General features: G+C 43.0%; 1 protein-coding gene and 1 long non-coding RNA gene across 6 annotated transcripts; one reads left to right on the top strand and one right to left on the bottom strand.

The window, feature by feature from the left end:
- Positions 1-172: 172 nt before the first annotated feature.
- LOC147376357 (NBPF family member NBPF6-like protein) lies at positions 173-20,354 on the bottom strand. 2 transcript variants are annotated; one of them, XM_086392307.1, is made up of 7 exons: positions 20,024-20,354; positions 13,087-13,271; positions 10,739-10,841; positions 8,578-8,813; positions 4,666-4,717; positions 3,614-3,775; positions 173-605 (listed from the first exon to the last, which is right to left on the bottom strand). In XM_086392307.1, exons 1-6 carry the CDS (start codon positions 20,038-20,040, stop codon positions 3,628-3,630), a joined length of 741 nt encoding a protein of 246 aa, XP_086248433.1. In that variant the 5' UTR covers positions 20,041-20,354; the 3' UTR covers positions 173-605; positions 3,614-3,627. The 2 variants fall into 2 exon arrangements, with proteins under 2 accessions (XP_086248433.1, XP_086248434.1); XM_086392308.1 differs by having other exon boundaries at positions 13,087-13,229.
- On the top strand, positions 20,275-27,161 carry LOC147376356 (uncharacterized). Of its 4 annotated transcripts, none has more exons than XR_015160926.1 (4): positions 20,275-20,551; positions 21,235-21,270; positions 26,363-26,415; positions 26,898-27,161. It is a non-coding gene; the product is annotated as an uncharacterized LOC147376356 (long non-coding RNA). The 4 variants fall into 4 exon arrangements; XR_015160923.1 differs by having other exon boundaries at positions 20,277-20,551; positions 21,032-21,270; XR_015160924.1 differs by having other exon boundaries at positions 20,404-20,495; positions 21,032-21,270.

The following is a 27,161-nucleotide window of genomic DNA, read 5'->3' as shown; positions in this document are numbered from 1 at the left end:
ATTAGGTGCTCAATTAGGTGTAATTTTGGAATGAAGTATGCATTCAGCCTTGATTTCTATCACTCTGGGGTATAAATGTAGTGGGCACATTAATGTTTGAGTTCTTTGCTTTAAGCTGAAGAAAAAAAGTTTTATAATTTTGATTTGTAAAAAAAGATGATAGCCAACAGAATGCGTATAAAATAAGCTTTATTTTAGGATCTTTATAATCCCCCAACCTCCCAGGAAAAGGGACATGTGCTGAAGAGCTGATGAATGGTTTGCAGTGACATTATTCTGACGTATTCTCCATCCAAGTCCTTGCCATTTGCTTCCAGCTGCTGCTGACTCTAGTTATCCACAGGAGGGAGATGGGAGGGAAAAGGGTTAGATTTTTCTCAAGATTATCTGTGAATATAGGCATCGGTGTCCCTTGGGCAGTTATATTTGTAGGCTGAAGGGCTGAGACTTCTGCAAACTGGAGTAAAAATCTAAAGTAGTGTGAACTCTTGCTCTTCCTCTCAGATTTGGATTTTTCCTGTTTTGTTGTTTTTCTCATCAACTGGGGACTATGTTCTGTTGAAATAAGACAAAAATTTTCACACAGTTTCAGCATTAGTTGTCACCTGAAACAGAAAACAAACCATAAAAAAAGTGAGGATTTTCTGTCAGATTCTGCTGATACCTAACTGAGGTTGCAGTGAGAGCTAAGAGAGGAAAGATGCCATGTGCCAACTGAATGTGTTACGAGGATAAACTGTGGCAGTCAGCTACAATCTGGAAAGAGAAAGCTGTGCTAGCAGATGAGAGGAAAGTCCTCTGAAATATACCATCTGCCCTGTGGTGTGGAACATAGGACTCCACCACCCCAAAACATTGATGGCCCTGCTTAAAACTGCTGCATGTGGTTTAGCCAGATCCCTCCCCCCTCCCCCCCCCCTACCCCCATTACCTCCACCCTCCCCACCCCCCACCCCCTCTCACCCTGCTCAGCATCAGTTTACTCTCCATTCTACTCTTGTGGAGAAAAAAGGAAGACCTTTCACACCTCTCAGGAGAGAGGTGCCTAGCTTCAAGCATGCGCATTCAGAAACAGTCTGTTCTAGGACTTCCCTGGTGGCGCAATAGATAAGAATCTGCCTGCCAGTGCACAGGATGTGGGTTCCATCCCTGGTCTGGGATCCATATGCCAGGAAGCAACTGCCCCGTGCACCACAGCTACTGAGCCCATGCTCTAGAGCCCTCAAGCTACAACTACTGCACGCACTAGGGCCCTCGAGCCGCAGCTACTGAGCCGCTATGCTGCAACTCCTGAGGCCCTTGTGCCCCAGAGTCAGCAAGCCGCAACTACTGAGCCTGGGTGCTGCAACTATTGATGCCTGTGCTCCTACAGCCTGTGCTCTGCAACAGGAGAAGCCACTGCAACGAAAAGCCCAGGCACCACAATTAGAGAAAGCCCGCATGTAGCAGCGCAGACACAGCACAGCCATAAATAAATACAGCAGTGTGTACATGTCAAAAAAAAAAAAAAAAAAGGCAGCCTGTTCTAGGAAAGAAAGGCTGTTTTAAATAAGAATCTGGCTCCTAAATCCATGCCCTATCCCTTTTAAATAGAAAGGTGGTGCTATTGTGAAACCAGGAGGGTCCTCAGACACTATCAGTGCCTTGTGACTTATAATAAGAAATACATATTTGGTCTTCATCCCTGTTTCTGGCATAGAACTCTGAAAACCCTTGTAATTTCCTAAGCAATGGAGGGATAAAGGTACTTGTGTTTATATTAATAAAGCAACTTTTGGAAGCAAGTATTGCTGGGGGCTTCTTGCCAGGAAGGTCCATCTTGTGATGAGAGGGTTGGAATTTCCGGTCCCAGCCCCTGACCTATGGACGGGGCAAGGGGCTGGAGATTGAGTTCAATCACTATGGCCAGTGGTTTCATCATTCAGGCCAGTGTAATGAGCTTCCATAAAGTTCAAAGGGTTTTCAGGATTATGAGAGCCTCTGGGTTGGTGACCACACGGAGGTACTAGGAGAGTACTAGGTACTAGGCTTTCTCTGAGAAGGCATGGAGGCTCCACACTTTCCCCCATGCCCTGCCCCTGTGTATCTCTTCCATCTGCTGTTCTGAGTTATATCCTTTTATAATAAACGGATAGTGTAGTAAGTACAATGTTTCTCTGAGTTCTGTAGGAACAACTCTAGGAAATTAATTGAACCTGAGGAGGGGGTGGTGATATCCTGATTTCTAGCCAGTCAGTCAGGAGTTCAGGTAACAATCTGGGCTTTCAACTGCCCTCAGAAATGGACAGGGTGTGGAGGTGTGGGGTTATCTTGTATGACTGAGCCTGTGGAATTGGAAATCTCCCTTACTACGTCGGAATCGGTTCCAGAATCTAAATATATTCAAGCATACTTCCTTTGCCCCTGAGGAAACAGTAGGTCAAGAGGTTAAGTAGTAACTAAAGCTACATGACCTGTAAGTTGAGAAACCTAAGACTGGAATTCAGGCTTAAATAATAGAGTGAATTTTGTAATTAAATGGTGGGTTTCCTAGAGCCATTCCTGGAGCCTGGAGTCTGCAGACCTGTAGAGGGAGCATCTTTCTAGATAGAGAAAACTATGAGAATTATGGATTGTGTAATAGTGTTGTTCTCCACATCTTTTGTTTTGATAGCCAGATGTGGCAAGAGAAGAGAGCGATCTGAGGGTGGTCTTTCCTGTGGGTTTTGACCACTTATCTCTGGAATATGACTCAGGTGAGGTGGAAGGCTCTGATTTTCTCCCCTGATGTCTGTTTTCATTGTACAACTGGGCAGTGGATTCCAAGATCTGCCTGTAGAAGTGAGAAGTGCATCCTGTTCCAGGAAATAATTACTGTTGAGTCGAGTTACACACATTTGCTTCCAAGGATGCTCTCTGGAGTTCCTTGTTCTGTGCTTCTGCCTCAGCCCAGAACAAAACCAGGACTCAAGGGTGGGACTTCAGTGTGATGGGGCAGAAGCTTAACTTTCACCACCTGATAGTCTGTACTAAGATGGAACCTTATGGGGAGAGAAGCCACCTGAGGGGGGATGGACACTGGTGCTTAAACTCAGGAGCCATGGGTTCATGAGGAACCTGTCTCGTCTCCTGCATTACTGAGGAACCATGATAAGTGGATCCCTAAAATGGGCAAGACTGATGATATTCTCGGAAAGCTAGAAAAGCCTAACGGGTACCATTTAGAAACTGTAATTAGCTAGAACATTTCAGGAAAACTAAGATGCTTCATCTTAAATAATGAAGTTTATTTGTGCTGAAGCGTGGCAGAAGAGTTTCTCATGATCCCTTCACTCTCTGCACTCTGGTTTGCCCAGGGTTCCTCAGCTTGCATATGCCAGTGGGGGCCAGAGAAAGCGGGGTGAGGTGTGGACCAGGGAGAATGCAAATGAACAGACACACCAGTGACATAAAACTTGGTCCCAGAACTGAATTCAGCCTAATCACTTTTTCAGGGTTAGTTCTTATGGTCTGCCTTCAGAGATGATTTCAATCAGTCTAGACAGAGATAGTGAGCAGGTAGAAGCTACCAGAGCTTTATTATTCAGTCTTCTGGTTGTTGGGGGGTTATTCTCTCGGTATTGGGAATACTCACTGGCTCAGTCTACCTCAGAGCTGGTCCTGCACATCACACACAGAGGCAATGCTGCTGGGAGGCTGGTGGGAGTCATGGCGACTGGAATGTGTCAGATACTTTTCATCTAGTGAGTCCTCCAGGACTTCATTCACTTCTTCTCCCTGGAGCCCCATGCTGAGCCTGAGTAAGGGATGGAGAAAGAGGCAGACAAGACAGGAGATGAAAATAAGGCAACCAGCATCAACCTGACAGCTGGTGCTCATCTGAAGCTCATGGAAGAGGCACCAGAAACCAAAAGACCTATCCTCTCAGAAAAAACATAACAATCCACTTCTAACTGGGATTTCAGTGTGCATAGAATAGGGGTAGGAGACAGAGTAGCATGTGTTCAGTGCACTGACCTCTAAATGTGGATGAGGAAGGAGACTCAATGACTTCTCTAAAATATACTCTGACACACAGGACACTCAGAGTCCTATAATACAGACATTAAAATGCTGTGGACAAATTTTATTCAAGAGTATGTGAAGGGGTCCATTGAATACTGGCTCCTGAGGGAATGTAACCTCCTAGGACTCTTGTAGCTTTTAGATCTCTCTCTCCATATATATATATATATATATATATATATATATATATATATATAAATGTATATTTATACATATGACGTGATTGGCTTTATTTTTCAAGATATTTCTGGCTATGAAACATTGGCCAACATATCTCAGGGCAAGTGGGCAGAAACAGGCATTTCACTTCAGTTTCTAATCATACGGGTTTTCAGAAAATAGAGACCAGGTTTCTCTGGCTGGTTTATCTTTAGGTCAAAATGACTCAGTTAACTAAACTTGAAGAATTACTAAGAAATGGCAACTAATACAAGAACTTCAATGAGAACAGATAACATGGGTTAAAGGACACATCATTTTATGATGAATGAATGAAATAGGAACAATCAGCAGCTTCTGGTTTCTCCTGGATCTGGGACCTTTGGCCTCTGGGTCTCTTGCTTCAGGACTCCTCTCTAGGTTTCACCACTCCATTATCAGCCCTTCATCACTCAGAGTTACCTGGCTGCCAGTGACTCCTGTCCCTCTTCATCCTTCCTATCATGGTGATTTTCTGTGAACCAAAAATAGAAACAGCTAGTGGGGAATTGAGCAGGTCCCATATCATCCTTACAAACACAAGGGCCTATCTGACCAGAGACACAATACTCTATATGTTTGTTCAGAATGCTCTGGGAGAATTATTCCAGGAGGGCTAAAGTTGCGTCATTAGAGGAGCAGCTTGTCAGGCTTTCCTGAGCAATGGTGAACAATATATTGCTGGTTGGCTGAATCGTCACCAGGACGTCTGCTATTGAGTCAAGGCAAAAAGTCCACAATGTCCTGTTCTCCAGTGCACGGGATACTTGCCTGGCTGTCTTCTGCATTCCTTCAGCTCTAACATTCATTTCCCCCACAAACTTGGTTGATGGACCATGGCTGTGAGTCCCAATACTGCTCTCACACAGATACTCCAGCAACCACAGAGGAGCAAATACAACAGGAGAAACCCCCTGTTCTATCTAAACGACTAGATGGGGGGACCTCTGCTGATAAGTGTAAAGAGACTCTTCCGCATTTCTTTTTTTTTCTCTCCTGACCCTGCCCAGAGACCAGCCCATGTGCAGAACTGTGTTGTTGAGGCAGCTGAGCAGGGCTGTTAACCACAAATGAGAACCTACTGCTCTAGTCCAAAAGGGACTAATTGTCTGAAAAGTGTGAAGAGTGTCCCTTACTTTTTTTTTCTGTCTCAGTTTTCTTGCCTTTTTGATCTTAGAGTAGCCCCCTGCAGTTCTGCAGGACAGTGTGACAGGAGAAATGACTGGGAGAACCCAATCTTTCTGAACAGAGGAATGTGGAAGAGGCCCCTTGGGAACTGGAAAGTAGAGAAGAAATGCCAGAGAGAGGAGAGGCTGGGAAACGATTTACAGACTGTCAAAAATATTAGGGTTCATCCCCAAACTCAGCCTGTGTGGAACAGAGACAAGGAATCATGGCAAAGGATTAGAGGACTGAATTACCATATAAACCATCAGCTAGCCCAGACTAAACCTAGTGGCATGCTTGCTGAACTGACCCAAACAACACATCGAAGGCCCTGAACACTAAACTGATGTTGGAACTGCTACCCACAGAACGTAAGACAGAACTTGCAGTCTAAACCTAGAAGTGGTTGATTGCCTGCTAAGAAATAATCCAGAGGGCTTTAATAGGACCCAGTGTCTCACAATATAATATTCAAAATGTCCAGAGTACAATCTAAAAGGACACAACATAAAAAAATATGTATATAATCATTTGTTCATATTTTAGATGAACAAAAAGGCATTTGACAAAAACAACATCAATTCAAAATAGAATTCTTAGCAAATAAGGAACTTCCTTAAATAAGTTGGAAGTTTTATTTAGCTGGACCACGGCCTGCTCATATTTGTGTTAGGAGACAAAACTTATTCTCTATTGTCAGCAGTCACCATCATAAAACAATAAAAAAATGTTTGCGTGTTCATGGAAATATGAATAAATAAAACAAAGACTAGCTCAACCCGATGAAAGACATTATGATCATTAATTAGAATACCCAATATTATTAAAAATGTCAATTCTCCTTAAACTTTTCACAGATTTAATGCAATGCCACTCAAAATCCCAATAGGATTTTTTTTATAGATAATGACAAACTGACTGTAAAATCTATATGGAAAGGCCAAGAACCCTGTTTTAGGCAAAGAGTTCTTAGATAAAACTAGACAATGATGATCCAATAAGTCGGACTTCAACAATATTAAGAAATTCTTCACCCTGAAAGAGAGTTAAGAGGATGAAAAGATAAGCCACAAACTGGGAGAAAATACTGACAAGTCAAATATCCGATAAAGAACTTGTATCCAGAAATATAAAGAACTCTCAAGACTCAATAATATGAAAAACTACTTTAAGATGAACACTATAGTGGACACTCACTTTTCCAAAGATATATGGATGATCAGTAGACATATGAAAAGATCTTAAAAATCGTCAGTCAATAGGAAAATGCAAATTAAAAACCACAATGATAAGCAACCACACACCTATTAAAAGACAAAAAGCCCAGAAACAACAAGCTGATAATGTCAAGAGCTGGTATTGGGAACAACTGCAATCTAACTCATTGCTCAGGGGCATGTGAAATGGTTTTGTCACACTGGAAAACAGTTTGGTAGTTTCTTATAAGTTAAATGTACAATCTTATAATGTACACTTTAAGGATACATACACTCTCTTTAAGCTTCCCTTGGGGCTCAGATAGTAAACAATCTACCTGCAATACAGGACATGGATTTGATCCCTGAGTTGGGAAGATCCCCTGGAGAAGGAAATGGCAACCCACTCCAGTATTCTTGCCTAGAGAATTCCATGGACAGAGGAACCTGGCAGGCTATACAGTCCATGGACTCACAAAGAGTCAGATATAACTGAGTGACTAACACACACACACAAACGTACACTCACCATATGACTCTGCAATCCTACTCCAAGATATTTATCTAAGCAAAGTGAAGTGAAAATGTATTTTCACACAAAAATCTGTATGTGAATCTTAACTATGAATCATAATCACCCCAAACTGAAATCCAAATGTCCTTCAGTGGATGACTGGATAAACAAAAAGTGGTGCATCTCTGTCATGGAATAGCAGTCAGCAACAAAAAGGAACAAACTCCTGATACATTCTGGAGATTAAAACAAATATCTAAAGGGACAAAAAACAGATCCAGTGGTTGCAGGGACTTGATCTGGAGGAAATGGTTGACTACAAAGAGGTACAAGGGAACCTTTACAAGTGATGGAGCTGTTCTGTATCTGGATTGTGGTGGTACTTTTACATAACACTGTATACATTTTTCAAAACTCACAGAACTGATTCTACAGTAGGTCAGTTTACTGAATATCAAGTATCTTAAAAACCAAAAATGATTGGATGGCTGCTGCCTCCTGCTCCAAAAGCCTGTGATGATGAAAGCAGTTTTAACAATGTGGTCTCCAGCCCCATATATTCTCCACTGTACCCTCGAGTACCATTGTCATGGTCCCCAGAATACAGGGTGAGAAGCAGGTTTACTGTAAGCACCTGACAGTCCTCTTCTTTTCAAATTGTAACCCAAGTGCTGATATTAGGCTATTGATTCTGAAGGCATCCACTCTAAAGACAGCTGTCTCGAAGGAACACATGGGCAGCTACAGGGCCAGATGAAGAGGCAAGGTGCTCCACTTCTGAAGTTTCTCTTGTTTTAGAGATCCCTGGCTGATTTAGATCATTGATGTCTGACGCCTTGTTTTTCTTTCCTGCACTTTAATCACCAATAAAGAGTGAACCTATGAAATCCTAGGCACCCCACCCTCAACCCAAATTAGGCAGATCCACAGCCCTGTGCTGTCTCCCTCTTTTTACAGGTAAGTGGACCCTAACCTCACTCGGTAGCCCTGGGTGAGCCGTGTACCCTCCAGGAAATGTGAGTGATATACCTCATGTTTTTCAAAGTTCCCTGATGATTGTAGCTGAAGTATATCTTGCAATCATAAGAACCACAAGGGTCAGTCCAGTGACAACATTGGCTCCTTTTTGGAATATATCTGTGGAGGCTCGCCTTGGGCCCAGGGTTGGACTCCCAGGTATTTCTAGCTGATAGCTTCACTCTGGAGTGGGTTGCCACTTCCTTCTCCAGGGGATCCTCCTGACCCAGGAATCGAACCCATGTCTGTATCTCCTGCATTGGCAGGCAGGTTCTTTACCAGCTGAGCCACCAGGGAAGCTGTCCTGTAGCTGAGAACACCACAGAACCACAGGACACCTGGCTGCAACGTCACTGTGGGAGTTGTGAAGGTGTGGCGTCTCATGTGAGGCCAGGACCTCTGGAGGAGCTAAGTGTTCTCAGAGCCTATAAGATAACTTACCAGTGGAGAGTTTGCTGGCAAGTCTCTCTGCCAGCTGGCTTCCTTGGGCCAAGAGCTCACAGAATCTCTGTCTCTGGTAGTAGGTCATGTCAGTGGTCTTGATGAAAGTCTCAAAAGTCTTGATTGTGTTCTTTGCATGCTGTGTGAATAGATGACAGACACCTTCCCCTTCCTGTATCTTCTGTCGTAAGCAGGTCAGTTCTCGGGCCTGAGCCTCAATCAGGGAATCATATCTCCTAACATGGCAAAGAAAAGTAAAATGTAAAAGTGAATGTCATGAATGATAAAGTTATGGAAATTTCAGCAGAGGTGTGTCTTTGATTACTTGTGAGGAATTTCCCAAGTTCAATACTTGCACAGGTTGTGTGACTTGCCTGTAACAGAAGGAATGAGGAAATAGTATTGGATTTGTTTCTCTCTTTTTCATTAACCTCACTTAAAAAAAAAAAAGCCCCTTCAGTTCCTCACTTCAGTCCACATCCATTTTAGTGTCATATGCATCATCAAGCATTATACAGAAAGTGTGGCCAATTGGGGGTGGGGAAGCCAGGTACAGAAGTGTTGGACAGGTACATCTGGGATTAACTGAAAGGATGAAAAGAGAAATCAGTGAGAGGGTCAAGATGAAGAGCATTCCTCTGAATGACATGAAGATAAGCTATTCTAACGGGTAAGGAGGCACTCAAGAGTAATTAAAATTCTGAGTAACAATTACATGACTCTGTCTGGGATTTCACAGTTTTCTAATTTTGTACAAATATTTTTTACAGATTCCCAACTAGAATGTGAGCTCTGTGAGGCTAGAGACAGTCCATATGAACCAGCATACAGTACATAGTAGAGCCTACATACCTGAGTAGGCAATCAGTTAATACTTAAAACCACATAATCCTAATGCTAGACTAGATATTAATAGCCATCTACCCCATCTGATGCTTGAATCTCCTCAATACTAAGTAATCATCCACAGATTGTCTTTCAAAACTCTATTCCTCAGAGTTCCTATAAAGTGTCAGAAGAGTGGAAGGCAGAAGTCAGGGAGAAACAGGGTCTCCAGACCTAGGCCTCCTTCAGTCAAGTATCTCTGCTTTAGTGGCTCTTACACATCTGAGCTTCTCAGATTTCATTTTAACCAAGGTTGAGAAGATGTCTTCAATGCCACAATCTACCCTAACTATGAAAGTCTCTAAGGGTAGGCAATACTGGGCCTTGCAAATTAATAATTCATTTTCCAGGTAACGACTGCTGAATTACCTCTCTACCTAATGGCCCTACCAGCTAACAGTCCACATAGTCTGATACTTTTAGAAATAAATCAATCAATCAAAGGTGGGGAAGAGAAACATTATTATCATGAAAGGCAATTGGGAACATTAGAAATTAGGAGTGTCCCTTCCCAGTCATGGCTAAGCCCCAGCCTAAGGGCAGAGGTCCTCCTGGTCCCCAGGCTGCCAGCTGCCAGGGACCTAGTCTTACAGAGGCCCAGGCCTGAGGCAGCATAACCTGGGGCAGCCAACATCAAGAAACCCCTCTCAAGAGCCAGGGCTCTTTTGCCACCATGGATTCCTCTAGTCAGGACTGTATAACTAAAACAGTTACAGGGTTTTTTTAGCTTACTTCCCAAATGTGACTTGCAGCTTTGTGTCAGCACTTTGTTCTCATGTATGCTCTATAATAAAAACCAAATCTAATATTTAAAAAAAGATGATAAGTACTAGGCCTATAAAAAGCAAGAACAGGTATAATAATTACAGCTAATATTGCTGAAAGCTTCACATGTGCGTGAAATGGTTCTAACTGCTGGTCATCATGCATTTAATCTCCATAACCCTCTAAGGCAGACACTGTCAGTATTTTTATTTCACAGATGAGGTTGCTGAGACTCATGGAAAGTTGAGTTCACTTGCCCATTACTAATTCATAAACCACATTTCCAGAATCCCAATACTAGCATGTGAGCTCATTTTATTCATATATTACTTCAGGGAGAATCCAGAGACTTACCTAGTCCTCCATTAGTTCCCACAGCCCCACAGGCTGTCTTTGTCTAGCTCTGTGCCTGTGTATACATTTCTGCCCTTCTCCCTGCACAAGTTTTCTCTTTATTCTACCTCCCTGGGCTTCCCCACTTGACACACTTTCCACACAGCTTCCTCCTTACCCAAGCCCTGTAGCCAGTCTCCTCTTCTCTGCCAGATTCCCTTCCTCAAAGGGCGCTTCCTCCTCCAGCACAGATTCAATGAGGTCCTTGTACTCTTCACACTCTGGGAAAACAGAGACACTGTCTCAGGGGAAGCTGGCCCTGACGCTGTGGCCCAGCCTTCAAGGGAGGAGGAGGGGCCACCCCAGGACAGATATCACCTGGGTACTGGGCTCCACGCAGGGAATCCCACATCTGATTCCTCAGCCTCCCAGCTACTAGCATTTGATTCCCCCCAAGTTAGAGCTGGGGAGAGAGAACCTCATCAGTTCAGTTCAGTTCAGTCGCTCAGTCCTGTCCGACTCTTTGCAACCCCATGAATCGCGGCACTCGAGGCCTTCCTGTCCATCACCAACTCCCAGAGTTCACTCAGACTCACGTCCATCGAGTCAGTGATGCCATCCAGCCATCTCATCTTCTGTCATTCCCTTCTCCTCCTGCCCCCAATCCCTCCCAGCATCAGAGTCTTTTCTAATGAGTCAACTCTTCGCATGGGGTGGCCAAGGTACTGGAGTTTCATAGAGGGTAAAATAACTCAAGATGATTCAATCAGAACAAAGCAAAGTCAGAATTCACATACTCTGAATTGTGACTCCAAATCTTGGGCCACTTTACCAAACCTTGCAGCCTCTTAAGGAAAATATGAACCTGGGCACACAGTAGGAATTCCCTGTGTGTTTGGGAATCCTCCAAGGACTATAGGGCTGACAGTGCTCCCATGTTGAGAGTTTCGATAATCCCTCAATATTTCCAAGATTTTAAAGTTTATCTAGATACAACTGTGTAAAAACGCACACGAAGGGGAAAAAACCTGAAAGACATGCTCAATGCTAACCTGTGCTGCGTTTTGTTGGTGGGAGAACTAATACACAGTGTTTGCTAAGGAAATGGCACCCCACTCCAGTATTCTTGCCTGGAGAATCCCAGGGACAGGGGAGCCTGGTGGGCTGCCGTCTATGGAGTCGCACAGAGTCGGACACGACTGAAGTGACTTAGCAGCAGCAGCCAAGGCCTTGTTCTAACAGATTTTCAAGAATTATCATCCTGAAATCATCACCTCTCTCTGAGGAGGTAGAGACTATTCCTGTTATCGTTACAGATGAGGAAACTGAGGCATGGAGAAGATGAACAACTTGGGTTTGAACCCTGGAAGCCTGGCCTCAGGGCACACACTCTTAATTACTACACTGTGTTACCTGTACTGGAGAAGGCAATGGCACCCCACTCAAATACTCTTGCCTGGAAAATCCCATGGACGGAGGAGCTTGGTAGGCTGCAGAACATGGGGTCTCAAAGAGTCGGACACGACTGAGTGACTTCACTTTCACTTTTCCCTTTCATACATTGGAGAAGGACCTGGCAACCCACTCCAGTGTTCTTGCCTGGAGAATCCCAGGGACGGGGGAGCCTGGTGGGCTGCCGTCTATGGGGTCACACAGAGTCAGACACGACTGAAGTGACTTAGCAGCAGCAGAGTTACCTATACATGAAGATGTTGAGTGACATCTTTCTTCTTCTCCAGTTTTAAAAAAAGCTGTATTATGATCATAATAAATGATGTAAACAAACAAACCCTTACATTCTCATACCTGAAAGCTCTTTTCACTTCTTTGATAAATAGGCTTTAATTTTTACTTTTTGATCCATGTCAATCAGTTGGATAGCAAATTTTATCCCCCATTGGTTTATTGAAAACTAATGGTAGAAATTTGAAAGCAAACTCAACTTCTGCATCAGTAAGCATTCTCCCCTTTTATTCCTGTCCCCCTCGGTCCTCATTCCCATGTTCCTCAGTCACTATAACTCCACCTCCTCCCTTGCTGTGTGCTATTGATGTTCTCATTTCCAGATCTCTGTGGTTCAGTTGGGAATAGACAGCTTTAAGGACCTTTAAGGCAGGCAGGGTGTCCTGTCGCTTCTTTCTTCCCTAGTGCAGCTAGCACAGTGCTCTGCAAATGGGTGCTCACAAAAGTTTGCATTAAATCCTCAGATGTTTAAGCCAACAAGGATATTATATGTTTATAGAATCTAATATACATTCCTGAGACAGAAAAAAGTCTGGTGCCTGAATGAGATCTTAGCCTCTATTCCTCCCTATACTCTCACTGCAAACTTTACCCCTTTGTTCGTCAGTGTCTCCATCCTCTGAGAAGTGAGAGTTAACTACCTGCTTCCATCTTTCTAGGAGTGTAGTAAGGATGCAATTTATTTTGATGAAGGAGGGAAAAGAATACAGTTTGAGGGCGTTTTGTTTCTTAGAGGGAAGACAATCATTTATCACTATGGTGACTGTGACCCCAAGGACTTACTGTATTTCTGCAGCTGTTTGGCCAGGGAGTAAACAGTAGCTTGGGACGTGAGCAGTTTCTCTGTGAGGTCTCGAAAGTCCTGTTTGCTTTTTTCCAGCTGGGAGTGCAAGTACTTGTTGGTTTCCAAGAGGCCCATTTCTGTCCTCAAACCAGAGAAAATGGTGTGAGATACTGCCATGCTGAAGCTTCGGGTAGAAGAAGCAGAACCAGAAGGTGGGGAAAAGAAACCCAGAGAAATAAGAAATTAGAGACAAGTGAATGGATTGTGGTGATGAATGTTCAGCCTGGTAAGTTACTAAAATAATTAAAGTATACAATTATAATGAGTGGGTGAGGATTACAGTATGTAACTTTTGCTTTAATAAGATTTCATTCAGTGGAAACAATGTATTAAACATGTTTTTAAAATGAAGATGCAATTTATTACTTACTTTAGGTCTACTTTGTCAGCATTCCTCAATGATGAGAATCCTTAACTGTAAAAATGAGGCACAAGAAGCCAAAGCTCAGAGCTCAGGCTCTGACAAGAGTGCCAGAGAGAGGACCCAGTGTGCCAGGTAACCACGTGGAGTTGCAATAACAGAACTGGAAGGTGGGGGTGTCATGGAATCTTGGGAGCTCCTGTATTCTAGTTGACTAGGCCAAACTGATACTCAAGGCCACCTGGTCTATTCTGAAGGTCGCCACTGATGGGGACATTCCCTCAGTGGCCAATATTTGTGTACCCTTGTACTGATATTACAGACCTATCTCTTTCTAAACTTTAAAGCTATTTTGTACTTCTATTCTTGCAAGCATAGAAAACATCGAGGAATCATTATTTTCCCAAATTCTTTCATTGTCAAAAGGACTGTCATGAAGTCACTTTTCCATCAGAAAAATTTTAAACTTTTAGATAGTATTGGTGCTCTTTGTTTCTCTCATTTCTTCCACACCATTTTAATATTGTGGGGGGAAAATCCTGAATTTAATACTGTACTTGGTATGTGAATAATTATAAGGATTGCTGACTAGATTATGTCTTAATTACCTTCTTGGTGGAGACCAGTATTATGGTAGCTTCTTTTCCCTCACTGGGGAAGCATGTGGGCTTCTCATTAAACTTGAAATCAGGTTTGACCCCCCTGCCTCCAGCCCCATCTTCCTCTTCTCCTGTGGGTTGCTTTGTGTTTTAATCTGCATATAAGATTTTGTGCTTGTCACTTGTGAATATCATCCTAACACCACAGGGTTTTTTTCCGACTTGTCAAAGTCACTGAAATAGGTTTTGTTTCTTTTAAAAAAATATATTTATTTTGAATTTTAAAATTTTATTTATTTTAAATGAAACAAAGATGATTTTTAATGATAAAAGGTACACAATTCACAAAGAAGACAGACATCATAAACCATTAGACATCTTAACAACAAAGAAACAAAGATACATAAAGCAAAAATCATAAGAAACATAAGAGAAAAGAAAAAATATATAATCATAGTGAAACATTAACATTTCTGAGAATATTTTATCAAGTGCAGAAAAAATAAGAATAGGAGCATCTTGAATGGTGTCAATAATTTAAATATAATAGATTTATATTTATATTAATCATATCCTACACAAATATATTTAAAATTTTGTATCTCATATGCTGTTATTAGATATCCATAGGACATTTAGAAAAACTAGCAAAAAGATAAACATTATTAAATTTTCAAAAAGTAGAATTCTTTTTTGTGTGCTTCAGTTACAATATACACATATATTATTTTTGAAATTATTTTCCATTAAAGGTTATTACAAGATATTGACTATAGTTCCCAGTGTGTGTCTGCGCTCAGTCACTCAGTCATGTCCGACTCTTTGTGACCTGTGGACTGTTGCCCGCCAGACTCCTCTGTCCATGGGACTCTCCAGCCAAGAATACTGGAGTGGGTTGCCATGCCCTCCTCAGGGGATCTTCCTGACACAGGAATCTAACCCATATCTCCCATGTCTCCTGCATTGATGCAGGTTCTTTCCCACTGAGCCACCTGGGAAGCCCATAGTTCCCTGTGCTATAACGTAAAACCTTTGTGGCTTGTTGCATATCCTTTTTTAAATTAGAAATTCAGCATTCTGTTCATACTAAGTCAAACAAGTGGAACCAAAATGTCATAAATTTTAAAAATATTTAGTTTTGGCTGTGCCAGGTCTTTGTTGCTGAAGGGGCTTTCTCTAATTGCGTTGAGCAGGGGCTCCTCTCTAGTTGCAGTGTGCGGGCTTCTCATTGTGGTGGCTGCTCTTGTTGTGGAGCACAGGCTCCAGCGGACAGGCTCAATAGTTGTGGCTCACAGGCTTAGTTGCTCCATGGAATGTGGGATCTTCCAGGACCAGGGATCGAACACGTGTCCTATTGTCCATCGGCAGGCAGACTCGTCATCACTGGACCACCAGGTAAGCCCCACAAATACATCACTTATGTTCAGAGTAGTTTTCATAGAACGCCACTGGTTTGTGTGGATGCAAAGCTATTGACCTATGGTTGTCTTCTCAGACAGAGCATAGTAAACATTAAGACCATGGGTCTATGGTGGTTGGTGGTGACCTACAGCACTCCTGTGCAGTGGGATTTAGTGACATAGAAGCTGAGGCTTAAAGAGAGGCACAGACAAGCAAGACAGAAAGTCATCCCCTGACCTCTGCTTACTTCCTACATGCCAATTCCTCCCTGGCTTTGGAAGCCTGAGACTAGAGCAGCTTCCCTGAAATACTGTCTCTTCTCTTTAGTTGCCTAGCTTTTCCAGGCTAGTGGCCTACACATGTCTGCCCACTGCCACCTCCCTAAGTGCCCCCGAACATTCATGAGAAAGTGAAGGAAGGACAAGCTACCCAAGCCCCTTGCCACCCTTCTTCTAGACTGTAGCACTGGTATGTGAGATGTCCCAAATTGCATGTGACTTCAACCCTTATAGATGCATTTGACTTATTTTATGGCTTAGTGTATAGTTTCTCCTGGAGAATGTTCTCAGTGTACTTGAGAGAAACTGTAGTCTGCTCTTGTTGGGTGAAATGTCTACAGATGCCTGTAAAGTCCTATTGTTTAAATCTTCTTATTTATCTTCCGCCTAGTTGTTCTATCCATTACTGAAAGTGTAGAACTGAAATCTCCAATAATTATTGTTGAATTGTCTATTTCTCCCTTTGGTTCTGTCAGTTTTTCTTCTTGTATTTTGAGACCCTGTTAGATGCATTGTGTTTAAAACGATTTTATCTTCCTGATGGATTAACCCTTTAATCATTATAAAATGTCATTCTTTATCTCTGATAACATTGTATTGTTGTAAAGTCTCCTGACTATTTTTTCTGGTGTTAGTATAGCTACTCCAGCTTCCTTACGGTTGCTATTTGCATAATTATGTTATGTTACCTGGCAAAAGGTACTCTGCAGATGTAATAAATTTGACCTCAAAGTGGGGAGACTATCCAGGTGGACTAACCTAATCACAGGAACCCTTTAAATCTGGGTCAAGAGGTCAGAAGACTAGGTAGGGAGTCAGAGAGAGTTCAAGCTGTCAGTGATTCAGTGAGTCTTTATGGGCTTCGAAGGTGGATGGAGCCAGAGGCAAAGAAACACACTCCTCAGTACTACAGCTTCATAATTATTGCTACCCATATATCCTGACAACTTACAACTGCATTTATTGTGTGTGCTGTAAAGATGCAGGATTCCCACTATTTCTGACCATCCTTATCTTCTGCTTGCACATTACTATAGCTCTCTGAACTGGGGGACCAATTGACAGGTTTTGCTCAGTCTCTTCTCTCACACGTGTGTGGCTCTCTGACTCTGTTGCAGGCGGGGTGCTGAGCTCAGGCTCCTGGTGTTATTGGAAGCTCCTGATTGATCTAGACTCTGAGAGTCACTTATCTGGAAAGCCAGAGCACTGTCCTCGAGCTTCCTATCACAAGAGATCAGTACATTAGTATATTGCCCTTCCCCAACCCAAGGCCATCGTCTCTAACATCTTTACCACTTTTTGGTGTATACGACCCACCCCCGGGCTACTCCCCTTCTTAGAAAATCACTTATTCCATCCCTACAGCACTGGGGACACTACCAGGTGACCAGCCCGAGGGCCAGTTTGCAAATCAGGGTGAAACAATGATCTGAGGATGCTTTGTCTAGATCACCAGAGGTGTAGGTGAATATGCCAAGGAGGTTACTTCTAAAGGTTCCACACTGCAGAAACACAGCAGAGTTGACATCCCACCATGGAAGACACAACCTGGAGGACCGGTTGTTACACCTCAGGCCAAACACTAATCCCTCCAGGATCACAACCTGATCCCCAAGGCTGCCAAGCTACTGTTTAGACAAACTCTTGAATATCTTTTATTCCAAAATCACTGCTCGGTTCTCCACCATTTCTTCAGTTGACAGCAGCATTGCTTCTGGTTGCTAGATCTCTGCACAGAACAGACTTACCTGTGCCATAACCAATATAGCAGAGACAGTAAAAAGGGTGACTCTTCTAATCTTGAATGCACAATAAAGATTCCCACACATGCTCTGCAGAGGCAGAAAATGAACTGTGGCAGAGTGAATAGCAAGCATACACCTTGGTCAGGAGTCAAAACTGGGTGTGTGTGCTCAGCTGGTAAATCCTGTCCGACTCTTTGCGACTCTGTGGACTCTTTGCCCTCTAGCTCCTTTATCAATGGAATTTTCCAGGCAAGAATACTGGAGCAGATTGCCATTTTTTCCTTCTGGGGATCTTCCAGACTTTCATATCTCCTGCATTGGCAAGAGGATTCTTAACCTGCCAGGAGTAACCTACCTGGGAGGCGAGGTTCAAATGAAACCACACAGAGTGAATGACTCACACTGACCACAGTGAGTGACACTGCCACTGAGTCACCAATATTCTAAATTCAAGGTTGCTTGGAAAGCTCAGAACACTCCCAATAGGTCAGCTTCTGCAACCACCACATCTGACCTGGGGGACAGCACAGCTAAACTGAGAGCCCTTCAGGTTTGGGAACGTGGTCTGGAAAGAACCAAGTGGAAGAGAACTGCAACTAGGATACAATTCCTCCTTAGGCTACAAATTTCCAGCTGGGTTCTGGAGTCCAAAACAGTTCCTGTGCAAAGGTCTGCGTGCTCCAATGGCACCCCTGAGAACTGACTAAGAATTTCCCAAGACTAAGCTGGGTAACATTTCCTCCATCGAGTTTGCCTGGAGGGATCTTTAGTAGCTCTCATCCAGCTTCTGGAGAACTCAGTTGAATGAATTCAGAAGTCGGAAGTTCAGGCACATCAAAGGACTGCTGCTGGTCAGTTACTCCTCTGATTAGTGTGGTGCAGATGCTTTCAAGACCTTGATACTTGAAAAGGAAGCATCAGAGTGGTGCAAACCTTTGGAATTCTGTCTTCAAAATAAATGCGGCAGGAGGGGAGGACCCTGAGGTGAGATTTGGATTCCCAAACATCGCTAACGAGGATGGATGTGGAAAGGGGACAGCCTTAATGAAAAACACTTCCAAGGAAGGCCCCAGGGCTCCAAACGAAATTCCGAAATTCCAGATCTTTCCCCAGAAACCTGTGGCAAGGGTGCTTTCCCACCTTAGCTGATGCTCTGTTTGCTGAGGGCAAACACACTTCTCTTTGACGCCAGTCTTTCATACCACACTTCCAACTTGTAAGAAAAGCTTATTCTTCAATTGTGCGCTTTGATGCACACAATCTTTTTCGTGTGTGATTTAGGCCCTCAACTCTCCTGATAAAGGCGTGGAGATAAATTCAACTCGCGACGGTCGCTCCATCAAGACTGTGGAGTTTGAGACCTTTAAGCTTGGTCCTGGTTTTGGGCCGTACTTAGCTCCATGGTCGAAAATCGACCTCTCCTGGACCTGTCCTAGAGGGCCGGGGGCGGGGTCAAGAGCTCCACACCTCGGGTGGCGCGAACGGAGACGCTTCCGGCGGCGGCGGCGGCTGCGGCTGCGTGGATTCAATTTGCCCAGAGCCCACGAGGCGCAGGTGCGCGGTGCGCGGGGCGACTCCGTGGTTCTCCGGCGCCCACTGCCTGCCTGGTTCTAACCCCGCGGGCAGTAACCGAAAAACGGTCTTGAAGAAAGAGAGGGAGAGGTGGAAATACATTAAGAGAAAATAAGAAATCCTCGGTGATTTCTTCATCTAAAGACACCCTGAAGATGAAGTCGGCGTCCGCAGGGGCTCAGTCCTCCCGGCGCTGGTGAAGGTGAGTGAGTAGACTTCCCAACAGCAGCTGGAGCCAAAGCAGACAACCTGGGCCCGGCAACCAGGGAGTAAGCAGCCCCTTTTCCTCCCCAGAATGGCAGCACTTGAACGTGTGTCTCTCCCTCGGCTTTTGAAGGATTCCCAGGACGCAACAAATAGGATTCTTTTCATTGCCCTTACTAAGGTCGGTAGTGGCTGGTGGCCAGATGGCGCAGCATCTTTTGTTTGCTGCTATGGCAGGCAACCTTTTTCATTCACATCTCTCTCCTCTCACTTCTGATCCTTCCTGTGACTGCAGCCACCGGGATCCCAAGGGCAAGAAAAACTGGGAAATGCTGGTTATGGGGGTCAGCCTCAAGCACACAGATCAGGGGAGAAGGGTAGAGAGGAAATCTGGAAGGGCAGAGAATATTTAGTCCAAATGCAATGTGAAAAAAAACATCCAAAAATGTGCACCTCCTAACGCACGGATCATATGCAAGGAGACGTGTTAAAAAATAATTTCCAGAAAAAGGTAAAATCATAACTTGCATAGTTATAACAAATGAACATGTGTTAAAGAATGTATTTGATTCCTAGGACAGAGGAATATAGGTGTTAAAAATCTGTTCGAAGATAGAGTCAAAGTAACATTTGAAGATAAAGTGAACGAAATTTTTGATGAGTGAAACTGAACTTTCAAAAATTCAATAAATTTCACCGCCGGTCGTGATACTTACTGCGTCTTACTAGACATACACACAATACTACATCACAAAGACAACTGGATTTGAAAGGAACCGGTTTCCCCTGGACTGCTAAATGTTCTGTTCTCCGCATTGAACGCCGTTATTTGAAAAAAGGTGCACAGGCTTCAGCCGACTGCCAGACAGATGCTGGGCAGGACAAAGGTCAGGCAGGCAGCGGAGCGCGCCTGGCCGCAACTCATAGAGGGTGGGAGAACAGGAGCAGGAGGCGGACGTCACTTCCCCTAGAGAGCGCCCGCCCGCCGGTTGGCCGCGCCGGACGCCGTGGGAGGAGGGAGGCGGGGACTAGGGCGGGGCGTGGGCTGGAGGGAAGCGCGGATTCCCGTTGACGTCACGGATGGGGCGTGTCGTATGTAGATATCTGAGCGCAGGGGCTGCTGGTCCGTCTTCTGGTGCTTAAATACTATATGGTCTCCCGTGGCGTGGAGAGGACTTTTGCTTTGAAGTGCGTGTATCCGCTGTGTGGAAAGTCCAGGAAGGCTCGGGGATGCGGGGAGTGAAGTGAGCATGTCTAAATAGTGTAGGGCTTATGAGGTTGAGGTGGGGCAGGCAAAATGCGATGTTATGTATTTGGAAACAAATATAATTGTAAAGGGGGTGATGTCATGCTGATGTTAGTCGAATATACTCCAGATTTGTTGATGCTTACGCGATTTTCCCAAGTGGGGAATTGAGATACTGGGTGAATATGCATCGCGTTTTCCTTTGGTTTTTTTCATGCATAAAAAAACAGACTTCATTGATGAATGTTAGCTTTCTATTTTATTTTTATGTAATAAGGTGATTTATCAGTTATCACACAGGTGTGCAGGAGAAGTTTTATGCTACTGAGAATGTTTTGTGTATGTAAGCTCCTGAGGTTGTAACTGTAATTAGATTTGCAGAGGAGCCAAGAGCCGTAATGTAACCAGTTTTTTCATCTGACGGTGAGAGACTGCAAGTAAACCATTTTTCCTACTGGTTTTCTGTCCTTTAATCTAGGACGTTATTTCTTGAATCGTCAGCTGACTTGCTTTCACATATTACCAAGTTGCTTCGTCCTGGCCTAAACTGATTTAGTGGTGTCTGATTTTTTGCAACCCTATGAACCATAGCCTACGAGGCTGGTTTGTCCAAGAGATTTCTCAAGCAGGAATACTGGAGTGGGTTGTCATTTCTTTCTTCAGAGAATTTTTCTCACCCAGGGGTCAAGCTCGGATCTCTTTAAGTCTTCTGCACTGGTAAGTGGTATTTGTTTGTTTGTTTGTTTTTACCGCTAGTGAATTATTGGTAGTGTGTGCCTGCTCAGTCGTGTCCGACTCTTTGCAACTCCATGGACTGTAATCCACCAGACTCCTGTGTCCGTAGGATTTTCCAGGCAAGAATTCTGGAGTGGGTTGCCATTTTCTTTCCCAATCATTTCTAGGGAATTCCCTAAGTACCACCCCACTTATCATTTGCACCCCAAGCAGCCTCTTCGTATTTCTAGATCCAGTTCTGTCTTCCCCTCACCTTTTCTCTCAGACTTTCTCTTACTACCTCCCTAGACAGAAAGCAGTAGTTCTCTTTCCTAAGCTTCCAGTGAGCACCTGACATGCTTCAGTAACCTGGCAAATTAGGAAGTTTCCTAAACATCCCTTCTCCTTAAATGGCAGTAAGAATTCTACAGGGCATTTTTTTTATTCAAATATAATCTTAGTTTTTTCCCTATCTGAAAATATTGATCTACAGTTTAGAAGAAAACCTCAGGTCCAGTGTGGCAGATGTGGCCTATTTTGCCAATCCCTTCACTCTCAGTTCTGATCCACAAAGTATTTGCAAGTAGAAACTATGGGGGCGATTCTTACTATTTTAAAAAGTTAACTTCTTAAGATATAATTTGAAAATAATGACATTTTTAAAAATTAATTTAAGACATTAAAACTTGGAATGATTCTTATTACTTTAAAAAATTAATTTCTTAAGATATAATTTGAGAATAATGCATCCATTTCAAGTTTGATGACTTTTGACAAATCAATGTACCCAAGGAACCACTACCCTGTTCAAGAAAAAAGAACTTCCCCACTACTCCAAAATGTCCTCCTGTGCTCCTTTGCGGTCAATCTCCCTACCACTCCCTGTCCCAGGTGATCAGTGATCTAGTTCCTGTCACTATGGACCAGTTTTGTCAGTTCTCAAAATTCAGAGTATGTACTTGTTCATCACCCAGCATGACGCTTTTGAGAGCAATCCATATTATTGCCAAGTATCAGGAATTCATTTCATTTTATGGAAGAGTAATATTCCTTTGAATGACTGTATCACAATTATATCCATTCACCTCATGATGGATATTTGAATGGTTTTCAACTGGGGGGTCTAGAGGGCTTCCCTTGTGGCTCAGACGGTAAAGAATCTGCCTGCAATGCAGGAGACCCAGGTTGAATCCCTGGGTCAGGAAGATCCCCTGGAGAAGGAAATGGTCTGGAGAATTCCAAGAACAGAGGAGCCTGGCGAGCTACAGTCCATGGGGTTGCAGAGAGCTGGACACTGACCGAGTGACTAATGTGAACAAAGCTACATAAAAGCAACCCTTTTTTGTGGGCATATATTTTATAAATTTCATTTAAAATTTTTAATTCTTTAATATGAATTTATTTTGTGAAGGATATTACATTCACAAATACAAAAATTATTCAAATGTCCAAAAGGCTGAATTGTTTCCTATCAAGAGCATATTTAATATAAGCCACACAGTATGTCAGGTGTATTATTAGATTATTTCATTTAATCTGCACAACAACTTTATGAAGTACTTATTATTATTTTCATGTGAAAGTGAAAGTCGCTCAGTCATGTCTGACTCTTTGCGACCCCATGGACCATACAGACCATGGAATTCTCCAGGCCAGAATACTGGAGTGGGTAGCCATTTCCTTCTCCAGGGGAATCTTCCCAACCACACTTGCAAAACTGGCGTTGCCCAAGGTCAAACAGAAGGCGAATAGCAGCAAGTTCTGCCAATCCCACAGCCACACCTCATCAGATTGGGCTCCTAACCACAAACCCACCCTAATGTCATTGTAATAAACTCAGTGTGTCTGACAGACCTGGAAACCAATATCCAAGCAGGCCCTAGTCATGGTGTTATTTCTTGATTGGCTTTTTTTGGTCAAAAACTCATCTGTTGGGAGTGCAGAGCATAATAGCATGGACAGACTTCCTTGAGACTGAGGAAATCTGTTAGAAACTCGAAAAACCCGTTTTCTAATCAGTAAGGCACTGAAAGTTAACTTTGGTCTTGGTTTATATATTTCATATTTGACCAAGGAAACTTCCCACTGTTGGGGATGAGTAGGATGTACAACTTTTACTTTCAATGACCTAGATACTCCATCTGCATATTGTGCTTTTTAATTAGTTTTCTTTGGACCTACCCTTAAACATCATCCCACTCTCCACTCACACTCTCAGTACCCACTCGGATCTCAGAGGCTTCTGGGACTGAACAGATCTATGAATGCCATCCCCGAGGTAGTCAGGAAGGGATGACAGTCCTTCCCTCCATGCTCCTGGCTTTCCTATTTGGCCCCTGTAGTTCCAGGTCTTAATGTCTTAAGTTATGTTTAAATGTCTATTGTTGTTGTTAGCCTTTACAGGGTTCTTTTTTATTTTTTGCTAACTCTAAAATGTTTATTCTCTAAAAAGTTAGTTGCTTTTTATACAGTTGTACAAAATTCTTAATGTTTCTTTGGCAATGGAATATACTGGAATTTTCAGTCAGTTCAGTTCAGTCGCTCAGTCATGTCCGACTCTTTGTGATCCCATGAATCGCAGCACGCCAGGCCTCCCTGTCCATCACCAACTCCAAGAGTCTACCCAAACCCATGTCCATCGAGTCGGTGATGCCATCCAGCCATCTCATCCTCTGTCGTCCCCTTCTCCTTCTGCCCCCAATCCTTCCCAGCATTAGGGTCTTTTCCAATTGGAATTTTACAACTATATAAAAATGTTACCTTTACCTAAGAAAGAGTATTTACTATATGTACATAGTTGACTGACAAAATTCTCTACCATCCAGCACCCTATTTAATTAACAAAATAAGTTGCCTCAAAAGGGATATTATAGGATTTCTAAAAAAGAAAGAAAAAGAAAGATAGACTGACCTCCTTCCTGCCACACACACACACACAACCTTCTGTAGCTCAAAACACAGTATCATCACAGCCCTGCTGTTGTCGTTCAGTTGCTAAGTCATATCTGACTCTGCAACCCCATGGACTGCATCATGCCAGGCCTCCCTGTCTGTCACTATCTTCCACAGTTTGCCCAGGCTCATGTCCATTGAATCAGTGATGCTATCAATCCATCGCATCCTCTGTCGATCTCTTCTCCTCTCCTCCTGCCTTCAATCTTTCCCAGCATCAGGGTCTTTTCCAATGAGTCAGTTCTTCACATCAAGTAGCCAAAGTATTGGAGTTTCAGCATCATTCCTTCCAATGAGTATTCAGGATTGATTTCCTTTAGGATTGACTGATGTGATCTTACTGTCCAAGAGACTCTCAAGAGTCTTCGCCAGTACCACAATTTCAAAGCATCAATTCTTCAGCGCTCAGCCTTCTTTATGGTCCAACTCTTATATCTGTATATGACTACTGGAAAGACCATAGCCTTGACTACATGGACCTTTGATGGTAAGGTGATGTCTTTGCTTTTTAATACACTGTCTAGATTTGTCATAGCTTTCCTTCTAAGAAGCAAGCATCTTCTAATTTCATGCTGCAGTCACCATCCACAGTCATTTTGGAGCCTAAGAAGAGAAAATCTCTCTGCTTCCACCTTTTCCCTGTCTATTTCCCATAAAGTGATGGGACTGGATGCCATGATCTTAGTTTTTCTTGTTGATTTTTAAGCCCGATCTTTCACTCTCTTTCACCTTTATCAGGAGGCTTTTTAGTTCCTCTTCACTTTCTGCCATTAGAGTGGTATCATCTGCATATCTGAGGTTGTTGATATTTCTCCTGGCAGTCTTGATTCCCACTTGTAACTCATCCAGCCTGGCATTTTGCATGGTTTACTCTGCATATAAGTTAAATAAACAGGGTGACAATATACTGCCTTTGTATTCCTTTCCCAATTTCACAGTCCTGTTTGCAGGCAACGTGCAGCAACTGCCAAATACAATTTAGTGATAAGATAGATCCTTTCAGTGATGAAAAAATACTTTCAACTTCCACTGGAGTTCTATACATAAGAAATTACCTAACCTTCTGTTGGGAGAAGGAAATGGCACCCCACTCCAGTACTCTTGCCTGGAAAATCCCATGGATGGAGGAGCCTGGTGGGCTGCAGTCCATGGGGTCATGAAGAGTCGGACACGACTGAGTGACTTCACTTTCACTTTTCACTTTCATGCATTGGAGAGGGAAATGGCAACCCACTCCAGTGTTCTTGCCTGGAGAATGCCAGGGACGGGGGAGCCTGGTGGGCTGCCATCTATGGGGTCGTATAGAGTCGGACATGACTGAAGAGACTTAGCAGCAGTAGCAGCAGCAACCTTCTGTTATACCAGATATATTTAATGCTCATGTTTTAAGATGAGCATTGTATTGTATTGTATCTTTGAAATTAAGCGGGAAAACAAACAACCTAGTGCTAATGACAGATAATACAGCAAATTCTCTTCATTCCTCTCAAAGATTGAAACCAATTCTTAGGACCAAGAAGAACTAGAAATCCATCTATTTCCAAAGACTTGTTTGTAGACTATGCAGCTAGTTTGTTGTCTTTCCTGTATTCAAAATCTGCAAGCTCCTTGCCTTCATGACCTCCTCTCAATCCACCATGAAATCCTTGAGGAGTGGTGAAGGTACCACCTCGACCATTACTACAACTTCAGCCACCACAGAAACCTCTCTTTTATGATAAACAATTTGCTTGAAAGTTCAACTATTTCTTAATTTTTGCATTTTTGATTTTCTTGCATTAAATATGTGTACTATTAAGTAGAATATTTTAAAATAGAAATAGAATCTGTAAGAGCTCATTTTATAAAAGCATATGTAGATGCTTTTCTGTTGATATACGAAAACAACTCTATCAATATTTACCTACATTAACAAAAGTTATTTTTGAATTTAAGAGGTTTCAAAACTTTACATATTTGTTTTTTCTTCAGCATTTGAATTTTATATAATCAGCACATAAAAGTTTTGCAAAAAATGTAAATAACTTAAAAATAGATTTGAAGAAAATACATAAAGATGTTAATAGTAGTTAATTTCAGGAATTGGAACTATGGATGACTGCTTGTTTACTTCTTTATATGTAGTTAACATTTTTTAATTTAGAAAATGAATGACCTGGACGTGAAAGAAGAGAAGAGCTATGAAAGAGGTATGAGGTAGGTGAGAGGAAGAGATAAAGGGGAGAGAAAACCTAGTTCTGGCAGGAATTGTGTTTAAGTTGGAGAATTGGCAGGAACTGCTGTTGGAATGGGTTCACAGGTGGAGCTAGTGGTAAAGAACCTGCTTGTTAATGCAGGAGACATAAGACATGTGGGTTTGATTCCCAAATTGGGAGGATTCCCTGGAGGAGGGCATGGCAACCCACTCCAGTATTCTTGCCTGGAGAATCTCATGGACAGAGGAGCCTGGGGGGCTACAGTCCATAGGGTCACAAGAGCCAGACTCGACTGAAGCAACTTAGCACGCATGCATGCTGTTGGGATAAGAAAGATCTTTGGGAGGCAAGTGGGTCATGAGGATATTTAGTACAGTTTAATGGCTGTTACATGACTCCTCCTTGTTGTTTTACCAAAAGAAATATTCAGGCTTAAATTTCTGTCAAGCATTTTTACCGCTTGTGTTTCTCTTTGATTGGCAGCGTATCTTGTGGACCCAAGTGGGCTTCAGATCAAATTCCTCCTTTCAGATGCTACGCACTGACTGAGCAATTGAACAAGTTCGATAAGCTTTCCATGTCTCAGTTTTCTCATATATGAAATGAGGATGGTGATATGATAGAAGCCTGTTGAAAGGATTAAATAAGTGCACCCATGTAAAACTTGTAGACCATGCCTGGGCACATGGCACTTTGCATGTCATCATTGAGTGTAAGCTTTTACATTTTGGCACAACACTGCATAAA

Source organism: Bos grunniens, chromosome 3 (assembly GCF_055505025.1).
Source record: "Bos grunniens cultivar Pamir isolate PY7600 chromosome 3, Bosgru_T2T1.0, whole genome shotgun sequence".
NCBI lineage: Eukaryota > Metazoa > Chordata > Mammalia > Artiodactyla > Bovidae > Bos > Bos grunniens.
Note: the sequence above shows the minus strand (reverse complement) of the source record. Positions and strands in the feature narration are given on the sequence as shown.